Here is a 19,463-nt window from a genome sequence, read left to right on the forward strand (position 1 = left end):
TGTCCTATGATCATTCTTTCTCATTCCACCCCCAAGGACCTGAGTCATTCTAATCAACTTGTGGTGAGTTATTGACTCCCAAATCTGTACCTTCAACTCCAGAATTCTTCCCTAAACTCTACACACATATCTAAATATCTTCAGGATATCTCAGACTTGATGTCTAACAGGAACGTTATATGCAACATTTTCAAATGTGAACTTACCCTTTTTAAGGCTATAACTCCTTTTGATTAATAGTTCCATCATTCATCTGAGCTAAAACCTAGGATTCACTCTGGACTCCTTTAAATTCCACATTCAACTAGTAACCAAGTCCCACTGATTCCACCCATCAACATCTCTTATATATACCTCCCCACCTAGTTTCCTATTTACTCCTGCCTTAGCTCATGCCCTCATCATCCCCGATGTGTTATTACAATAGTTTACCTGGTCTTTTGGCTCACCCCTGCCCTGGCTTCAATCCAGACTCTGTCTTGCTGGCAGTGAACTTGTTGATGTTGATTATTCTTCTGCTTAAAAAGTTTGAATGATTTCCTCAGATTTAACACAGAATAAATTCCAAATCCCTTAAAATAATACAAAATAGTAATTAACCATTGGAAAGATCAACTATTTTCCTCCCATCCCTCCAAGTGCAAATATTGTCTGTTGTCTTAACATAATTATGTAACATATTCAAGTGGCTTACAACACATAAAATTCTTCCAAACCTTTATTACAATTTTTTTTCTGTTATATAGTAACAGTAATACATGATAATTCACTGTCATCCAGCTATAAAGAAAAACAGCCCACAATTATCCACTCCACACACCTGAAGTCTGTTAAGTCCAATACTAGTTTTGTCTTCCCCAGGCTACAGAACTTTACTTAAGTTGGCTTTCTCTTTAGGAGTTTTCCAATATTGATGTGTTATTATAGTTCACCTCAGAATCTTCTTTTTTAGAAAGAAATTATTAGAGTCATTATTCTAATAAATCAGGAGGCTACATTGAGATTGCTGTTTGTAATATTCTTATGTCTCCAAGTATTCTGTTTGGCTTTGGTCATTCTTCTCCTTTCTACTGGAAACTAGATGACATGCAAGATAGAAAGGTTTCAGTATACTTGGAAACATACTTTTGTGGCTGCAGACTAGACAAAGCTAAGTTCTAGGCCCTGAGACTTTCTCTGGTCTTTTTGAGCAGATACCCCTGCTCTTACTTGGCCAGAGAACATTAGCATGGATCACAAATGAAAATAATTCAGTCGGATGGACACATATTTTGCCAAGAATATTTATTTGTTATTGTTGAAAAATACACATAGGCAAAAGGTTGCTTAGCTGCTGATTTTCCATAGTACAGCAGGGTATTGTAAGAAAGGGGAAAATAAACCTGTTATATACATGGCAGTTACATTTCTAAGGCATTTAGGCTTAAAAAGTAGTAGGTGCACCTAGGCCCATTTACTTGAGTTTAAATATACTGAGGCACACCAGGCAGGCAAAGGATTTGAAACTATACAGTAAAACTCTTTCATGCATTTGTGTCTTAGGATTGCATATCCATCCCCCTGAGCCCCCAGTCCCCATCATTCGTTTTTTCCACATGAGTTTTGGAGTTGTTCATAGAACACCGGTAATAATCTACTCTTCAAGAGTTTGCTTATAGTGACAACACCAATGGGACACACAGAACAGAACCACTTCATGGACAGGTTCTGTAGACTCTTACCAAATTGAGGCTCCAGTAAGAAAAACACCGATTTGCAAAGGCACAGTGGAGACAGGTTTAATGCATTAAATATAACATGAATCATTCACAATAACAAGTTTAGTGTTTCAGCGAACTTTGGTTAATACAACACAGTTGGTCACACAAAATACAAATGCTTCTGTTGATCTGTCTTGGCAACTCAGATACATCAACAGTGCTAACAGTTTAACAGCTTTGTTCTCATCTGACAGAAAATAATGGCAGTTCTGCAAGGCAAATGTTAAACCTGACCGTATGTATTTATTAATTCCACAGTGTTTTGACAGATTATAGGGGATGGAACTCAGAGGATGCTGACACGCTCACTGAGGGCTTTCATCTCTGTTTCTTCGGTCTCAGGACTGTCACTGTGGCCAGTGCTTGGATCGATCAGGTGTGTGGGGTACTTCAGCCCCTGCTCGCCTGCGTACTGCTCCCACCTTGAGTCATCACTCTCATGGGTGATGTAGCGTTCCCCGATTTTGCATTCCAGCTCTCGTAAATCTAACCAGGTCTGATAATCCTGAGGGAGAAATTGCAAAATATTACCATAGATATGATTAAAACTCATTAAAACACTCTTTCATTGTTGTCAGCTCCCACAACATATATGTTACCCTTTTTTCTTCCACTCCCACCGTGCTATGTCTTTCATCAGGCACCCTGAGGTGACAGCATCAGCACCAAAGCCATCCTATTTACCTAAACTTTGCAAATGCATACTGTTTATAGGATATCAGGCATCAGAAGGTGGGCAATTAATATTTGCAGTCAAACAAAGCAGAATGTTGGTATTCCTTTGGAATTTAATGCCTACAAATAATCCTTCAGTATTGCAGAGGATCGTTTTTCTAAACTTCTAAGTTCAGTGTGAAAATAAAATATTTAAGAGAGAACAAACACATGCATATGCTTTATATCTACCATGCATTTCTTTTACAAGTATTGCCTTGGATTTAAATATACAGCTTCCAAACAAGTACAGGGCATAACCAGGTGGGCGTCTACTTGGATCTTTATCAGGATTACACATACACATGCCTTTGAAATCTGGTCCTTGGAGTTTCATTATGACCTTTCTTTTTTTGTCTTTTGTTTTTGGTGTGTGTGTCTGTGTGTGGTATGGTGTGTTTCTCCCTTATCCAACCTTCCTGGTAGAGAAAGAGGTTTAGAAATACTAAATTGTTATTAAATCCTATGAAGTGGCATGCATTTTGGCAAACAAACTGGTATTATAATTATACTTTAAAAAATGACAAAAGATTTTTATATATAGTATCAGAATCTTAAATATTTAGAAGCTTATTCAACTGAGAAAAGAGCCAGTGATTGATTTTTACCTGTAACCAAGGGTGACTCAAGGTCTTATCCACGCTATAGCGCTTTCTCATTTTTACTTGCAGCAAGTTATTGATAAGATCAATGGCTGAAAAAAATTTTTATTGGTAAAAATAGATGACATATCTGGAACATATGCATAATTCATTTATAGTTTATTCCACATCTGCTATTTCACACAGTTAAATGCAACACAGTGATAATAGACACTAGAACCTGAAGAAAATTCCCCTTGAGAATTCTAAAACCTTGGCCTTAATTTAATTTTAGATGCAAAAAAATGAATTGGAAATAATTGTAGAGGAAGGAGTATGAGTCCTTTGTGAGTATGATGTGAATTTCTCTTAGTTTAGTTTCTAATACATTTTTCTAAAGTAGGAGTTTTGTTCAAATATACATCATTTAAATATGTGTTGCACTAATGGCAGGATAAAACTAATATTCAAGAGAAAGCATTTACTAATTTTGTTACAAAATGTGTTTAAAGTTTGAATACACATAATGGGCTCCGTAGTCTTGAATTAAGTGACAGACATCTGGACACTACATTTAAAAGGAAGAAAATAAAGCATAACCATGGGCCATGACTCATGATAAATTTAGAGCCTAAAAACCAATGGCCCAGTGGTGAAACACTTTTGTCTCTTTCTCTTTACTTTTAAAAATAACCCATGGGGCTTCCCTGGTGGCGCAGTGGTTGAGAGTCCGCCTGCCGATGCAGGGGACTTGGGTTCGTGCCCTGGTTCGGGAGGATCCCGCGTGCCGCGGGGCGGCTGGGCCCGTGAGCCATGGCCTCTGGGCCTGTGCGTCCGGGGCCTGTGCTCCACAACGGGAGAGGCCGCTGTGGTGAGAGGCCCGCGTACTGCAAACAAAAAACAAAACAAACAAACAAAAAAACCCATGAATTGGAATTATATCGGCCTTCATTGCTTTCATAGGGAAGACAGGTAATCAACTTGTCTAACAAGAATTCTTCTAAGAGGTTAGAATCACAAACCATCCAGCCTCATACTCTGCCTCTGACTGGGACTTCAAGAGAATGTAATTTAGGGAAAAAAGCGATTCTTCTAGTTATCTAGTCTACAAATCATCTTACCCAGAGTACCATGTAACAGAGTTCTCACTCACCTTTCTGAAAACTATTATTTTCAGCCTATACCCTTAATTGTTCACTATTTATTCAATTCATTACCTCATGCTTCCCATTCATTCTTGTAATGACTTCCCATTTCTTTCTTTCCTGTTAGCATTTTCTTCCCAAAAAGAACTTAGTGAAATCTGCCAAACTAATGAAAGCATTCACATTCCACCAAAGAGTCCATTCCCTCCCTTAATCAACCCTGGTCATTAAGATTCTTGAGAGATGGATCTTTCTATCAAAAACCTTTAACAGGTATCTGATAAAGATGCAAATTAACTCCCCAACTTCCTCAACCATCAAGTCCTGAATGAGGGGGCTTTGACTCCATTGTTTGGTCTACATCAGTCTGTGTGGATCTGAAAATACAGTGTCACAGGAGTCCTGAGGCCACCTGGAACAAAGATCACTTTATTCCCTCAGAATGAATCAGAATCCTTCTCGTTATCAGGCAAAGAGAAACGATTTTTACAGGCTTTTGCTAATCTAGAATTGTATCACTTTGATACTAATATTCCAAGCATTTGCCTGCATGGAAAGACTGTAGAATCAAACATCTAAGAATTGCTTGATTGGAGAAAGTAAATGTAATAGCACATATCTAAATGCTGTCTATGCCCCTACACCCTTGCCTTCGCTAGGATACCTTAGGAAACACAGTATTTAGTACCATTTCAAATTCCAAGCATGTGTTCTCAGAGGGCTTTTGAAAGTATAGTTCTCTCAGTGAACTGTGTATTGGGCACGGGCTTTAAAACATCCATTCACATGATTTACTCACTGGTGTGTAAAGTGCACCTTCCATTCTTGCTGCTGTGAAGTCACACAGCAAAAATGGAGAATAAGGGGAGACGGGAGAATGCATGTGCTACCGTAAGCATGCCACAGCATTATGCTTCCTCATACACTGCAGGGAATAAAGACATGTTATTAATTCACTCCTTCTGCTTTGAATTCTATAATTAGGAAGGTAGGAGTACAGCAACTCGACAAAAAGTCTGGTTTGTGCCCAAATGGGCTCCAGCAGTGAATCACACTGCCTAATGGGGAAGGAAGTACGGCCAGGGGAGAAACTAGATGTGTCTGAAGGGAATGGAATATGTGAAGATGAAAAAATTGCTCTGCTGAATGAAGCATATAATCACAAGTCTCACTACAGCCACAGTACACAGCTGACCTGAATAAGCACAGCAAGCCAATGACAAGTACCTCCGAGAGAAAATAGTTTAGGACCTAAGGCGAGAATTAGCAGGAGTGTGTGTGGGGGGGTGGGTGTATCTGTGTATTTATAAATATATTTCATGGCTCTTGATAGCAGAAAACAGAAATAATTAACTATTAAATGTTGGACACTGTAGTTAAATATTGGGAACCCGGTGTTACTGAGAAAATAGGTTCATCATAGTGTTTGAGAGTTCCATTCTACTGGTCACTGTTTCTGGAACTCCTAAAACATCCTTTTCATTAATCAAGGCTCATACAACCCAGCATTAAATATACCATCCAAAATGCCTTTCACTAAGCTCACTTATAAAAAGAGATTCTACTGTTTTTTTTTTTTTTTTACAATATTCTTTTTATTGACCATGTATATATCGCATATACATATCATTCATTTATCTGTTCATTCACCAAATATTCCTTAAGGAATTACTGTTGGCAATGACATTGGGAATAAAAAAGGTAATGATAAAGCCCTGAAAAGCTCCCAATCTAATTGCAAAGGCAAAACATGCACACGTGTGTGCGCAAACACACACGCACACACACACACACACACACATATAACATGACAAAATGCACCATTTACTCAGCAATGGAAGAGGCCACAGCAGTGAGAGGCCCACGTACCACAAAAAAAAAAAAAAAAAAAAATGCACCATTTAAAATCTTTTACCTTTAATTACTATCCTACTCAAAGAAAAAAATGTTTTCTTTAGCGCTCCCTAAATATAACTAGCTAGGGTCCTAGTGACTAACTGTAGTAGTCCAATCTATTTCACATCTCAACGGTGTTGCAGGATACCAGTGACAAGAATTCTTTTCTCCTATGTTGTGCCCAAAGTTGTCTTTTTATAACTTACCCACATTAATCCTATTTATGTTGTAGATGCAATGGAGAACTTGACTATTCTATATGACAGCTTTTTATGTTCACTAGCTCTTTTTCAATGTCCCTGTTCACAATGGACCAGAATTTTCCTCACAATTAACTGACACCTTAATTGTGATATTATTCATATAGCCTAGGATGGAAGGTTTTGCTTTTTTAAAAAAATTTCACATTCATATTCTTAGGTACTCCTAACAAACATATGAAAGTAGTTACTTTTTTTTTTTTTTTTTTTTTTTGCAGTTCGTGGGCCTCTCCCGCCACAGAGCACAGGCCCCGGACGCGCAGGCTCAGCGGCCACGGCTCACGGGGCCAGCCGCTCCGTGGCATGTGAAATCTTCCCGGACCAGGGCACGAACCTGCGTCCCCTCCATCGGCAGGCGGACTCTCAACCACTGCGCCACCAGGGAAGCTCCAGTAGTTACTATTTTAATCTCTATTTTATATAAAAGGAAAAACTGAAACTTCAAAAGGTCATATAACTTGGTCGAAGTCAGACAGTTCCCAGGTAACAGTTGAGGTTGAAACCCAGGGTAACTGGCTCCAAAGCCCATGCCCTTAAATACTGTGGCATGCAGTAGCCACATCATACCATTAACTCATTATTATTAACCGATAATAATCTCAAAAACTAATTAAATTTAGAAAATTTCCAATAATGAACATTAAATTCTTCTTAGTCATGTTTCCACCATACTTTTAGGTACATAAGTGCCTGGATTGATCTATCTATCTATCTATCTATCTATCTATCTATCTATCTATCTATCTATCTTTGTGACCTTAGCTCAACATTTCAGCAAAGACTATTCTGAATGTGATGTGATCTCTCCTATCGAAGGGACTAATCCTCTAGCTTTCCACCACTTCCCAACTGAGTAAGCCTATCTGCTATGTATTAATCAAATTACTAGGAAACTTTTTTCAGGATAAGGCTTAAACATAGGACTTGATGACTCTCCAATAGATTACATGTCCAACTGCCATGCCTATTAATTATTCTTTGAACACACTCATAAATGAGCAATGTTTCATCCTAGGAGTATCCCATTCAATCCATATGTTATCATCTTCTCCAAAGGCTACTGTGGGAGATTTTTTTCTAATGTTTTATTATAGTTAAGAAACATAAGTCCTTGGTATTACTCATTCTACCTATCTGGCAGTAGGTATCTTATTGAAAAAGAATGCAATTATTCTGGAGTAATAGATTCTAAGTAAACTAATATTGACTAGTATTGGTTTTTAGTCATTTCCTTCTCAGTACCAGGATTTGTTTCTAAATATCTGCAAACTATTCATTTAATCATTCATTCTAGGATTTTGACAAGGACAAATATTAAGCTTCTTCTTGAATGATTACAGAATCCATTCTTTCCCCCTTTTAGAAATTCAGAAAACCCTGGCCTGTCTTAAGTATTCTGGTATCTCTCTCATTTTATCCATGATTTACTAATTACCCACAATGGCTCTAGGAGCACCTCTGTTAGCCTCTTCAATATGCAGTAAGTCCTGTTCTGAACATCAGTCATAGTTTATAGCTGCCATTGAGTGTACTCTTGTGATACCACTATTTCCCCCCTGGGTACTAGCTCCCAGCTGAGACTGCTATGGGTAACCCTCAAATGTAAAGGATCCAAGTTAAGGGAGGAAGGAAGCCAATAGCAAAGGAGCAAAAAGACTAGTAAAACTGGAGTAGCTACAGCAGTCCCCAGAGAGTCAACAATCAGGAAAAAATTCCCAACGGGATCTCAACTCCAGTTCCAAAACTCAAATCAAGGCTCAGAATTCTGACCTAGAGGGAATCTGACAGGGTTTGTCTTTGAAACTGCAGGGTGGCTGGGGGCGGAGAAGGAGAGACAATGGGAAAGACAGATATGAAACTGGGCCATTCTGTGAACTTCTTTCAAAAACAAAGCAAAGGAGAAAGGGACGGTGGTCTGGCTGTGGGAAATAGGAAAGTAAGGAAGGGGACTGCAGCAGAATGGGAAGTCAGAAGGAAAGGTGACATGCTGGCATGTCAGCAGAACAGGATACTAGCACCCAAGGCAGAAACTAGAAGGATACAGAAACTCCAGGTTCCCCGGAGCACCAGGAAGATCTGGAGCCCCAGGATAAAGAGATATTTGGGGAAGCAGAGATTGCCGCAAATTCCTGGTACCCCATACTTCCTTCCATAAATATAGCAAAAAGTACATATCCCAATACCTGCCTTTCATGAGGTCAAGGTTTATTGCTACACAGTGCTGGATTCTCCAGTTTGGGGCAATAAGCAGATGTAATTTAAAACAGCTGTCGTTGTACCTAGGGCCAAAGCTGTGCAGGAAAATCCTCCATTCTCTGAGTTATATTATTTGTTTCACACCCTCCTTCCCTTATTCTCTCAATTTGAAGAGCCGCTTCTCCACCCCCAAAGAAAACAGGAGCAAAATAGGCAGTGGTTAGTTCCTCCTTCTCTTTGCAGTAAATATGATGGCAACTTTTTCAGAGAGTGGTAGGATTATTTTCTGATTCTACTTGTCCATTTACTCTGAGAGTTAGCCTTTCTAATATTATTCTGAGAGTTCTGTTCTCTTATTCATCTTAAAACTCAATCCCTTCCTTCCATATTTTTAATAAATTGTCTTAAGGCTGAGCTCTCTGAGCACCTCAAATAGCTACATTTGGGCAATGTGAGAAGTCTTTCCTTTTTCTTTCTTATTAGAAAATTTTAAACAATTGTATGGTTCAGATTTTTATTTTAAAGAATCCCCTCTCTCATAAGCACAGAGTTTTGTGTTTTCTAAAATGTCTCTGGCCATGGATTCATATTAATGTTTCCTATAAATTAAAATAAGAGCAAAGAAAATCTGTTTTATGACGCTTAATGTTTCTTTTTTGCTACAACAAATTCTTGGCTAACAAAGTTACTTTTCCCCTAACTTCTTGTACAGCAATTTCTCTTGTTGCCCCATCAGCTGAGAGACTGAAATGTCAGGAAAGCGAAGAGAAAATTTTATCAAACTTTTTTTTTTTTTACCAGAACGGGACTTTCAGCAGATGTTGGGATAGCTGAAGTTCTGCATAAGTATATATGAACAAAAACAAAATTAAATGGTATATGTAGGTGCTGAGGGCTTTATGTTTTAATATGAAAAGAAATGTTCCATCGGTGTTAATTGTATGGATTCTATTTTCTTAGGGTGTCAAAATTCGGAATCATCTTTGAAATTGTGGAAACTATATTGCAGTCATTCTCCATTTCAAAGCAAATACCATGTGTATGGACAATTGGTTCTTAGTATGCAGAAGGGACATTGCATGTGTCATAGCTATGGCTAAACTAAACAGCATCCAAAGCTTGGAGAAAATCCTACAGAAAGAATGGAACTGGACATATGTGAAGACATAATAGGACCCTCAGGTCACACCTCTCAGTCATCTTCCATTTTTCATCTCTTTTTGGCCGACAGGCTTGCAGGATCTTAGTTCCCCGATCAGGGATGGAACTTGGGCCCCTGCAGTGAAAGCACCGAGTCTTAACCCCTGGAAATTCCCTCATTTCCCATCTTTCATTTTAGGTACCTGCCTGTCCCCCCATTCTCCCCACTAGATTTTAGCTCTTTTAAGGTCCCACAGATTGTGTATTCATTTTTGCACAATTTCATAAATATGTAAAATCAAATGCATCATTTAATGTATTAGGAAAATGCTTGCTAAATAGCATTTGATAGATTGAATACATTAATTAGAAATTTAAATATCCATTTTCTCAGCTCTATGTTTTAATATCCACATTATGTGCATATAGTTTGTATATTTTGGCTAAAAATACTCCTGGATGGTAGGACATCACACGTCTACAAACGGATCACAGGATCAATGACTTTCGTCAGAAAATCAGAATAATGCTGAGAGGATCTGCAATACAGATCACATTTACTTTACAATGTTTATTTGACACAAGAGAAATTATCTGTGAAACCCTGGGGCTGACCTGTTTTGTCCAGACATGGTAGTTTAGAAAAAATTGTTTTTTCCGTACTGTCTTTCATCCAGCTGCAAATTATTGAGGTACAAATTTTCAAATTAGAAACCAGGTCAGAACTATCACTCTAGTGATGGAGTCTTCATCTGTCACTACTGAGCTCCTTGTTTGCTTTTTTCCCTTTCCATTCTGCCTCACTGCCTGTCACCCTGTAGGCTCAGTACTTCTCCCTTTGGCTTGATTCATGCTGAAGGTAAGTTATGTGTTTATTTAAAAAATCGTTTTGCAACCCTTCACATTCCAGCTCTCAACCCAGCAAGCTGTTGCCCGGCAACACTAAGTGGGACGCTCCTCTCAGGGGCTGAAACCAGAGGCTGCCGGCAGCAAACAAGGGCGCTGGGAATCATCATCTCACTCGTTCCTGAGTCAATTACCGCAATCCAATGAAGTGCAAGACCTTTAGAGGCTCAAGCAGGGTCTTTCCTTTCCCAGTTCTTTCCGCTGTAGAAAGTTATTCTATCATTGGGTAGTCCTTTGCTTTACATTCAGTTTAATTTCCGCCTGAAGACTAGAAAGACAATCTTGGAAATCATGAATTGTTTAAACACAGCATACAGCAGCCCCCAAACTGATGCCAAATTGATTCAAAATTTAAAGTCTAAATTAAAATCTATTTATATTAGTTTAATGAAGTTTGGGGTGAATTTTTTTTTTCACTTTGGAGGGGTTTCTGGTTTTTTTTTTTTTTTTTTATGCTGATACTCAAGCCAAAGGTCAAGTGAAAAATTGTTAGGGGCCTCCAGGTGTCGGTAGTTTTAGAAGCACCTCAGGTGTTTCTAATATGTGCTCCTAGGGTTGAGAAAGGCTGTGCTAAGCAGTGTGTTTCAGATTTTTACACCCATATGAATAGTCTAGGGATCTTAAACTGTAGATTCTGATTAGGTAGGTCTGGGTAGGAGCCTGAGAGTCCCAGGTGGAACCTTACACCACATTTTGAATAGCAAAGGACTAGGGGTATGAGAACATTGAAAAAACTGGTTTAATGTTGTTCAAAGGGCCCCAGAATAGATGGATATAAACATAGAGGAGGCCCCATCTTGTTCAGTATTCTGGAACGAAGACAATAGAAAGGTTTCAGGATAGCTTCTACTCAGAGGATGCCGACAGGAAGAGCAAACAAGTTGGATTACACAAATAAGTTCCAAGATAACTATATACATATATAGCTATACTGGTAAGATAACATTTAACAGGGACAAATGAAACAGGGTCCTCTATTTAGCTCCCCCCCACCCCGAAACCAAACCAGTCTAAGTACAGAATTGAAAAATGTGGCCTATCAACAACATTTATAAGAAAAAATTCAGGGTCCTAAATGCACAGTAAACTCAACTTGAGTCTACATTTTATACAGAAATCAAGTGTTATTTTATGCCATGCTAAAAGAAATGTGTTCTTTATAATGAAGGAATGGTGGATTCACGTTACTCTCAGGCTCATTGAACCTTGAGTCAGAACAGTTTTGAGGTTTGATTTAAAGAGAACATAGGGCTTCCCTGGTGGCGCAGTGGTCGAGAGTCCGCCTGCTGATGCGGGGGGCATGGGTTCGTGCCCCGGTCAGCGAAGATCCCACATGACACGTAGCGGCTGGGCCCGTGAGCCGTGGCCGCTGGGCCTGCGCATCCGGAGCCTGTGCTCTGCCACAGGAGAGGCCATGGCAGTGAGAGGCCCGCAAACCGCAAAATAAATAAATAAAAAGAACAGAGAGAGGGGAGTGTCTGGACCAGAGTGAACAGGTGGTTAAAGAAAAAACTCACTGCCCAGGAGAAGAGAAAGCTTGGGGTGACATGATGGCTGTTTTCAAACCTCTGAGATAAGCTTTTATTTGGAAAAAGGATTGGGTTTGTTTCTACCAGTGGGTAAAAACCCAGAGACATTTTGTTCATTGTGCTAGGCTCAAACTGAGAAGAAATAGGGCTCCTCATGAAATTGTACATTCTCTATTACAGTAGCAACGTAAGAGTATTCTGGATAATTGCTCAGTGGATTGGTATTGTGGAGCAGTACACGGGTAGGATAAGATTTTTAATATTCTGTACTTTGAAATATTATTCTGTGTTGTTATTGTGAAAGAAAGCAAATTTACAGAATATTTAACATTTGTTGTTCCTATATCCTGACATCTCCACATATATTTAGATGTCACATTTCAACTCAACTAGGATGTACATTCAGAAGTGAAATTTTATTTTTATTATTGGGATATATAGGAAACATTTCAGTTTGGAGCACAAATAAACAGCCAATTTTTGAGTACTTATAATGCCAATGTTCTGGCTAAAACTTCTTCAGATCAGTTTCTCTCTACAAATTATCGTTTTTTAAGAAAAAAATCTAATTATATTTTATTTGCTATCAAAGGTTCCTTACCTGGTGGGACACCTTTTCAGATATTAACTCATTTGGATTTTGAAATATGTATGTGTGTGTATGTATCTAAACACATACACACATACATATATTTAAAAATTCACTCTACTAAGTAGATATCATTTAAACCACTGTATGTCTTTGGCTCATAATTTTAAAGTTCCTTATTACTGAACAAAAAGCATACTCTTTTTCAAAAAAATTAAACGCAAGTAATCCTAGAATTTCAAATAGAGGTTGTTTAAAATGTTAAAACCCAGTGGAAGTTGTGACCCACATCATTCACTATAGTTTATCAATCATGATAGAATCTCATGGTACCCAGTCCAGCATTTTTAAGTACTTTACTGCCTAGTCCCCTTGCATCTCCTCCATGCTGTTATGTCTGACAGTGGTGCTAATATGTTGACAAATCAATCTATTCATTAATATTCAGCAGGCTTGCTGGATCTGCAAGGCTCATAAACTGTTACAAACACAGTTTAATTTTTAAATGACAATTGTCTTTCTTTTGTTTCTCATACCATTGGATTTCTGGGTCTCATCTACCCGAGGCTTATTTTCAATAGGGTTATTTTTTGTTTTGAACAATATGTAGTGAAAGAGGGACCTACAGCTGGTTCCTTTTCATGGCAAAGTGCTACTTCCAACTTAAGTGTTTAGCGTTCTGGAACACTGTTGGATTTTGAAAACATACCATGTGGTAATGGTGCTAGGCTTTTATTTAGCTTTGCTTTGTGTTTGTACTGGCTGTATTTTTCATCTCCAATTTCTGGGGGAAAAACGCACTTGTGACCAATTTTATTTGAATTTACCACATTGAATGGCAAAAAAAAATAGCTTTTAAAATAAAATTTAGATGCTTGGATAAATTTAGTGGTATATTATTATAGCCATTCTATGCCTTGGGATGCCATATATTCTGCACTGAACATAAATGTCAGCAGAGGATTGAGACCAAATGGAAGAATAAACTACAGCTGCACTTATCAGGGGAAAGAAGCAGCAGAAATATTACCATTGAGACTGTTGGATCGTGCAGTGGAAAAAAACCTGTGTCACGGGTGCACCATCCCAAGTTGATAATTTTGAACTAAAGATAAGTTATAGGAGTAATGAAAGGGCATTTCCTTTTCTTTTTTTTTTTTCCTTTTCACATATGTCAAGGCTTCATGTCTGATCTTAATTCTTGATTATATCAACTAACCATGTGACTCTGAAGCTGAGCAGTGACAACACAGCAGGTGAGATGAGAATAGGTGCTTCTTCAGACTTCACCTGCAAGCACAGAAAATGATCTCTGTCTGCGGGGGTCGTGGGCTCTTTGTGAGACAATTTCTGAGGTTGCCTCTGTGTTGATTACTGCCTGCTTGCCTCCCTAATGGCATATAAAAGAATATCAAAACTCAGAAGGAAAAAATAGTAATTTATCTAGTGATCATCATGGTCTATCACTAACCTTCCTCAAATTTACTGTGTATCTCTAATTGAACACATCAATTCAATCTGATGATGGAAGTGTACTTTTACTCTAACAGAGGCTTTCCCATCACTGCAGGTTTGTCATCATTCTCCTAGTAGGATGATTTGCACTGAAGCAAATTATATTTCACCTTATTAGCTATATAACCCACCTCACATGGTTACCTGTGTCATCTCTCTTCTCCTTCTAAGAATAAACTCTTGGGTAAAAAATGCTGTATAAAAAAGCCATTTATAAAATAGAATAATTTAAGATGTGTTAGGATCTTGACCAACTGAAGGAATGTAGAAAAAGAGAATTAATTTGACTCTCACACTTGCAAATTCTCCTTTGTGTGGGCAAAGCAGGTTTAGAGATTTAAGATTACATCTTCTTCATCTGCTCAGTCACCATGCAAGAATTGGTATTATAGAAAAGGAACTATAACCCTCTAACTCTCCAGTAATATAGAGTTTGTATATTTAACATGATAGACAACTTTTAGACCAGGTGTGCAAGAATTTAAGTCAAACAAAAGGTTGTACTCCACTTATTCCTGGAACTTTCTTGCACTTTTGTTCCTTATTATTATTATTTACAAAAGTGTCATATGCACCTGGTAAAAGATCTAAATCAATCAGTAGGAAGAGTTCAAATTGAAAGATAAAACCTAATATCTCATTATTAAACCTCTTTTAACTATGTAAAAAATTTCTTCTGATTACCTCTACACCTTAAAAAAATATGTGCAGTATCATTTATGCTTGATTCACTAACTTTAAGCTATTCAGAGTATGGATGAATGCCAGTCTGTGAAATGTTTATTAGTTTACAATGAGATAAGTATAGAAAGTGAGACTAAGTCTTTGGAAACTTTCACAGCATTTTGAGATTGCTGTCACATTTTTATTATATTTCACGAAGTACTGATCCATATGTTTGGAAATTAAAATAAAATAAAACTGGTCCTTTATCACATAGTTTGAGAAGAACCACCTTAAAAACAAAACAAAATAAAACACTGATTCTCTTCCATTAAGGACAATGAATCATTCATTTCAGCTTTTTCTACCTCATTGTCCTCCTTTATGCAATTAATTTAGTTACATTAATGTACTGGCTACTGTTGTAATTTAGAACAGTGCCTGGTGCACAACACAGGATATATATATATATATATATACACACACACACACATATGTATATATAAAACATTTATTCAAAAGGATTAACTCTATGATTAAATCGTATACTAAATCATGCATGTGAATGTACTGGGCTGGCCAAAAAGTTCATTCAGCATTTTCCATACAATCTTACAGGAAAACCCAAATGAACCTTTTGGCCAACACAATACATAAGCCAATCCATTCACCTCGGCAGAATCGGATATCAACTCTGTGCAAGTTACAGCTCTTACAGCTCCTTTCACCTCTTCTCTGTCCTCCTTCCCAGTGTGAAAGAAGTTTCACTATTTACACATCCTTTGCATAATTAAATGAAGTCAGATATGCTTGGTCTAAAGGTTTTCTATACTTTAAAATTAATAAGCAATATGTGGAATAATTTATATATAACTATTATGAACTATAGGATTATAACTCATACCCCCTATAGTCTATAACCTATAACCCTACAACCTGTAACATCAAATTTCTACACCTATGCCCACTCAAAGGAGAATTTTCAAGTGTTAAAAGGATTCTCTCTTCCTATATTCCCTTAATCGCGCAAAATCATGACACACGTTAGTTTCTTCTTTATTACACATAACTTTATTACACAAATTTTTGCATTTCCTGGAGTTTCTTTTTTCTTCTTTCATCTTGACGTAGGAAGCTTGTCAAGAAGCTTTTTCTTATTTTTTTTCTTACTATTTTCATGCAAGTCTATATTGAAATACATTCAACATTTGGAACAAATTACACCTCCTGATATTAAATATCTGATAAAGAAAATGATGTGGATACAAAAAAAATGTTACGAATGAGAGGAATTTTTAGTTCATCTAAATTTGAATATTGGAAACTTACTAAAAATTTTTTGAGAGCACTGTCAGCTGCCAGGTCTTTCTGGGGATCAGGGCTCCCGAGCAGTGTTTTAGAAGGTGTGCTCCATGGACTACTTACAGTCTCAGAGCAAGATGGCAGTTTACGGGGGTGGAGTCTGGGAATCCCCATTATTAACTCGCTCCTCTGATTAACCGCTGGCATGCCAAAGTTAAAAACTGTCTGCTATACATTTAGAACGAGACAATTACAGGTAGTTTAAAACGAGCCATGATCAAGGAGGTTCTTTGGCAAAATTATTAGTAATCCCCTGCCTTGCAAATATTCCTGTGTTCTGACTATTAGGTAGTTTTTCCACTTCCTGTTTCTAAGCTCTACATCCCTGTTACCTATTTCTTTTCTTTTCTTTTCTTTTCTTTTTTGCGGTACGCGGGCCTCTCACTGTTGTGGCCTCTGCCGTTGCGGAGCACAGGCTCCGGATGCGCAGGCTCAGTGGCCATGGCTCACGGGCCCAGCTGTTCCGCGGCATGTGGGATCTTCCCGGACCGGGGCACGAACCTGCATCCCCTGCATCGGCAGGCGGACTCTCAACCACTGCCCTGCTTACCTATTTCTTAAGTTATAGATTGAGTCTTGGTTGCAATTTTCTGGTTTTTTGGCCATGTCCATCCAGGATTCACCCTTATTATGTACTAGATGTGACAAACATGGAGGACAACCTGGCCTATCTCTTGTTATTTTGGAATTGCTAAAAATGCAATGAAAGAAAGGGCATATTGGTACATGATCAAATAAGGTGCAATTCTCTTTAGTTTCATCTGATTATCTAAAAAAACGTTTAAATGACAATGGACTGCCTGTTCCATAAGATGAAGTAAATCTGCCTAATCAAGTAACTATTTGAAAATAGGTGAACAAGTCCTTTCAAGGAACTGAGAAATGTCATAGCCATCCTATGTGCTGAGGACTAAGCTTAACCTAGTATGAGATAAAGCTGGAGGTGAGAGTGAGGCCATGTCTAATTACTGACAGGTAGTAATGGATAAACTGGATGGTCAAATGGCCATCAGATAGTCACAATGATGAAATGAAACAAGGTACAACACACTGACTTAGAATGAACTGAAATGTTCTCAAACTCCTCCTTTCCCATGATTACCTAAAGTCTCCTTTTGTGCAATTATTTGTAATCATATGATTCATTCTGGAGTGTTTTATTGTATACATGCATTTTTATTTAGTTATATATGTATAGCAATATATAATTTACACAAGTATTTAGTTATATATATAATATATAACTGTGATTAAATATGTGTTTAGTTACATACATAATTATATGACTGTATGTATGAGTGTAGAACTAAAATATATATATACAGAGAGATCGACTGATCATGTAAAGTGATTGGAAATAGTGTTTAACACATTTAAGGTAATCTAGTTATGTCAATCACTGTGCTAACCACTTTCCAGTGCAATTTCATTTAATACTTAAAGTAATCCAGTGAGTTAGTAACTAGTGTCACTATATTGCAGACAAGAAAACTGAGACCTGAAGGAATAAGTAACTTGGATGAGGTCACCAAGATGCTGAGTGGAGGCAACTCAGGTCTTTATCACAACATGATCCTGTTTCCCTGTCTTTTTAGACATTATTAAAAATTGTGTTGCTACGCTAGCTCTAAGCTAGTGAAAACATATTAAAAATTTAATGTGACAGCATGGCTAAATCCATTAGAAAGGATAATCAAGTGGCTCTCAATGCAATGAGTAAGAGCATCTGCCTTGGAGTAGGCTGACAGGATTTGCACCCTAGCCCCACCCAGGGAAGCCACGTAACCTTCTATGTCTGCAGTGCCTCATCTTTAAAATGGAAACAATTATAGTATCTACTCAAAGGTTGGGGACAATTAAATAAGTTCATATATGTAAAGTGTGTAAAGTAGTGCTTGGCTGCAGTGCAAAGGTTATAGAAGATTACTTATTCTTATTTTTTTCTCTCAAAATTTATTTAATTTTACTGTTACCATTTTACCTGTAACATTTGCTAAGTTAAATTTTCCCCATTTTTTTTCTCATTTTTCAAGTCATGCTTTAATTCACAAAAAAATCTATTTTTATAACGGACATCTGTTAATGCTTTTGTGTTTGTTTTTAGCCTAGTATCTTTTCCCTGCAGGAACTTCCTCTCTCCAACCTGGAGGGGCTCTCCATCATCCACAGTGCCAATCAGAGCCAGGCTCCTGCAGTGACAATGTGATTGTTCCCAGGGTATTACAGGATTTAAGGGCAGCCAATCAGTGCCCCTTTCAGAGACTCTACAGCTACTGACAGATAATTATGGTTCCAGTCTGAGTCATGTACAATGGGTAGCATGTAAGCCTGGAGCTGCTGGGAGATCACTTTGTACCACATGAAAAGCCCACCTGAGAAGGAAGCCATCATAAAGTAAAGCAGAGGTAAGAGAGAGAAATGTGACACTTGAACTATAGGATCCAGATGAATGGAGTTCACCTTCTGGACTTCCCTAGTTGTGTGAGTCAATAAATTATCTCTGTCTAACTTAGAGATAAGTTTCTATTATTTGCATGCAAGAGTCCTGATTAACTCACTGATAAATTATTAGTAAGCATATCTCTAATGCCAATACTCAGCTTATTATATTATAATAGCAAGAATAATTAATGAGTTTAAAATATTCCCTATAGGTTGCTAAATAGCAAGACATTAGAAATAAGCACCCTTTGGTGTGCAACAATGTATGCTGTAAAGAATGGAGAGAAACCAATGATTTCAAGTCCAAGCCCTACCACTGTGTGACCTTAGGCAAATTATTGAACCTTTCTGGTTTCTAACATAGAGACTAAATCAAGTTACTTATTAGAGGATTGCTGTGAGGATCAAATGACACAATGATAGCTCAAGCACTTCAATATATAGTATTATATTTTACTGAGTCCATGTCTACACTAACAGAAAAAAAAAAAGCACGATAAAGGAATTTTCTCTTCCTGACACATCTACGTACGTTACAAAGACCTTACAACTTTCTTTTATCTTTTGCTTTTTCATGCCAAGAAAAAAAGTACAACTAACAATTTTTCTGAAGAACACTTGGGAAATGTGCACATCAGTTTGCATATAATTTCTAAAATTATACAATCAATTCTTGGTTACTCGCCAGAGCAACTGCTTAGCTTAGTGCTCTGCTATCCTTTTCCTAGATCCAAATCCTTGGCTCACCCCACACCTGCGTTCTAT

At 37.7% G+C, this 19,463-nt stretch overlaps 1 protein-coding gene across 3 annotated transcripts in view; it reads right to left on the minus strand.

Annotated features, from left to right (window-relative positions):
- Nucleotides 1-1,326: 1,326 nt before the first annotated feature.
- Nucleotides 1,327-19,463, minus strand: part of PRKD1 (protein kinase D1) — a 334,300-nt gene continuing 316,163 nt past the window's right edge. For all 3 annotated transcript variants that reach the window (XM_030854701.2, XM_060294694.1, XM_060294695.1), the window contains 2 exons: nucleotides 3,083-3,168; nucleotides 1,327-2,265 (listed from right to left, as the gene is read on the minus strand). In XM_030854701.2, coding sequence (XP_030710561.1) covers nucleotides 2,047-2,265; nucleotides 3,083-3,168 — 305 coding nt within the window. In that variant the 3' untranslated portion in view covers nucleotides 1,327-2,046. The remainder of the gene's footprint in view (nucleotides 2,266-3,082; nucleotides 3,169-19,463) is intronic.

This window comes from Globicephala melas, chromosome 2 (genome assembly GCF_963455315.2).
Source record: "Globicephala melas chromosome 2, mGloMel1.2, whole genome shotgun sequence".
NCBI classification, from domain to species: Eukaryota; Metazoa; Chordata; class Mammalia; order Artiodactyla; family Delphinidae; genus Globicephala; species Globicephala melas.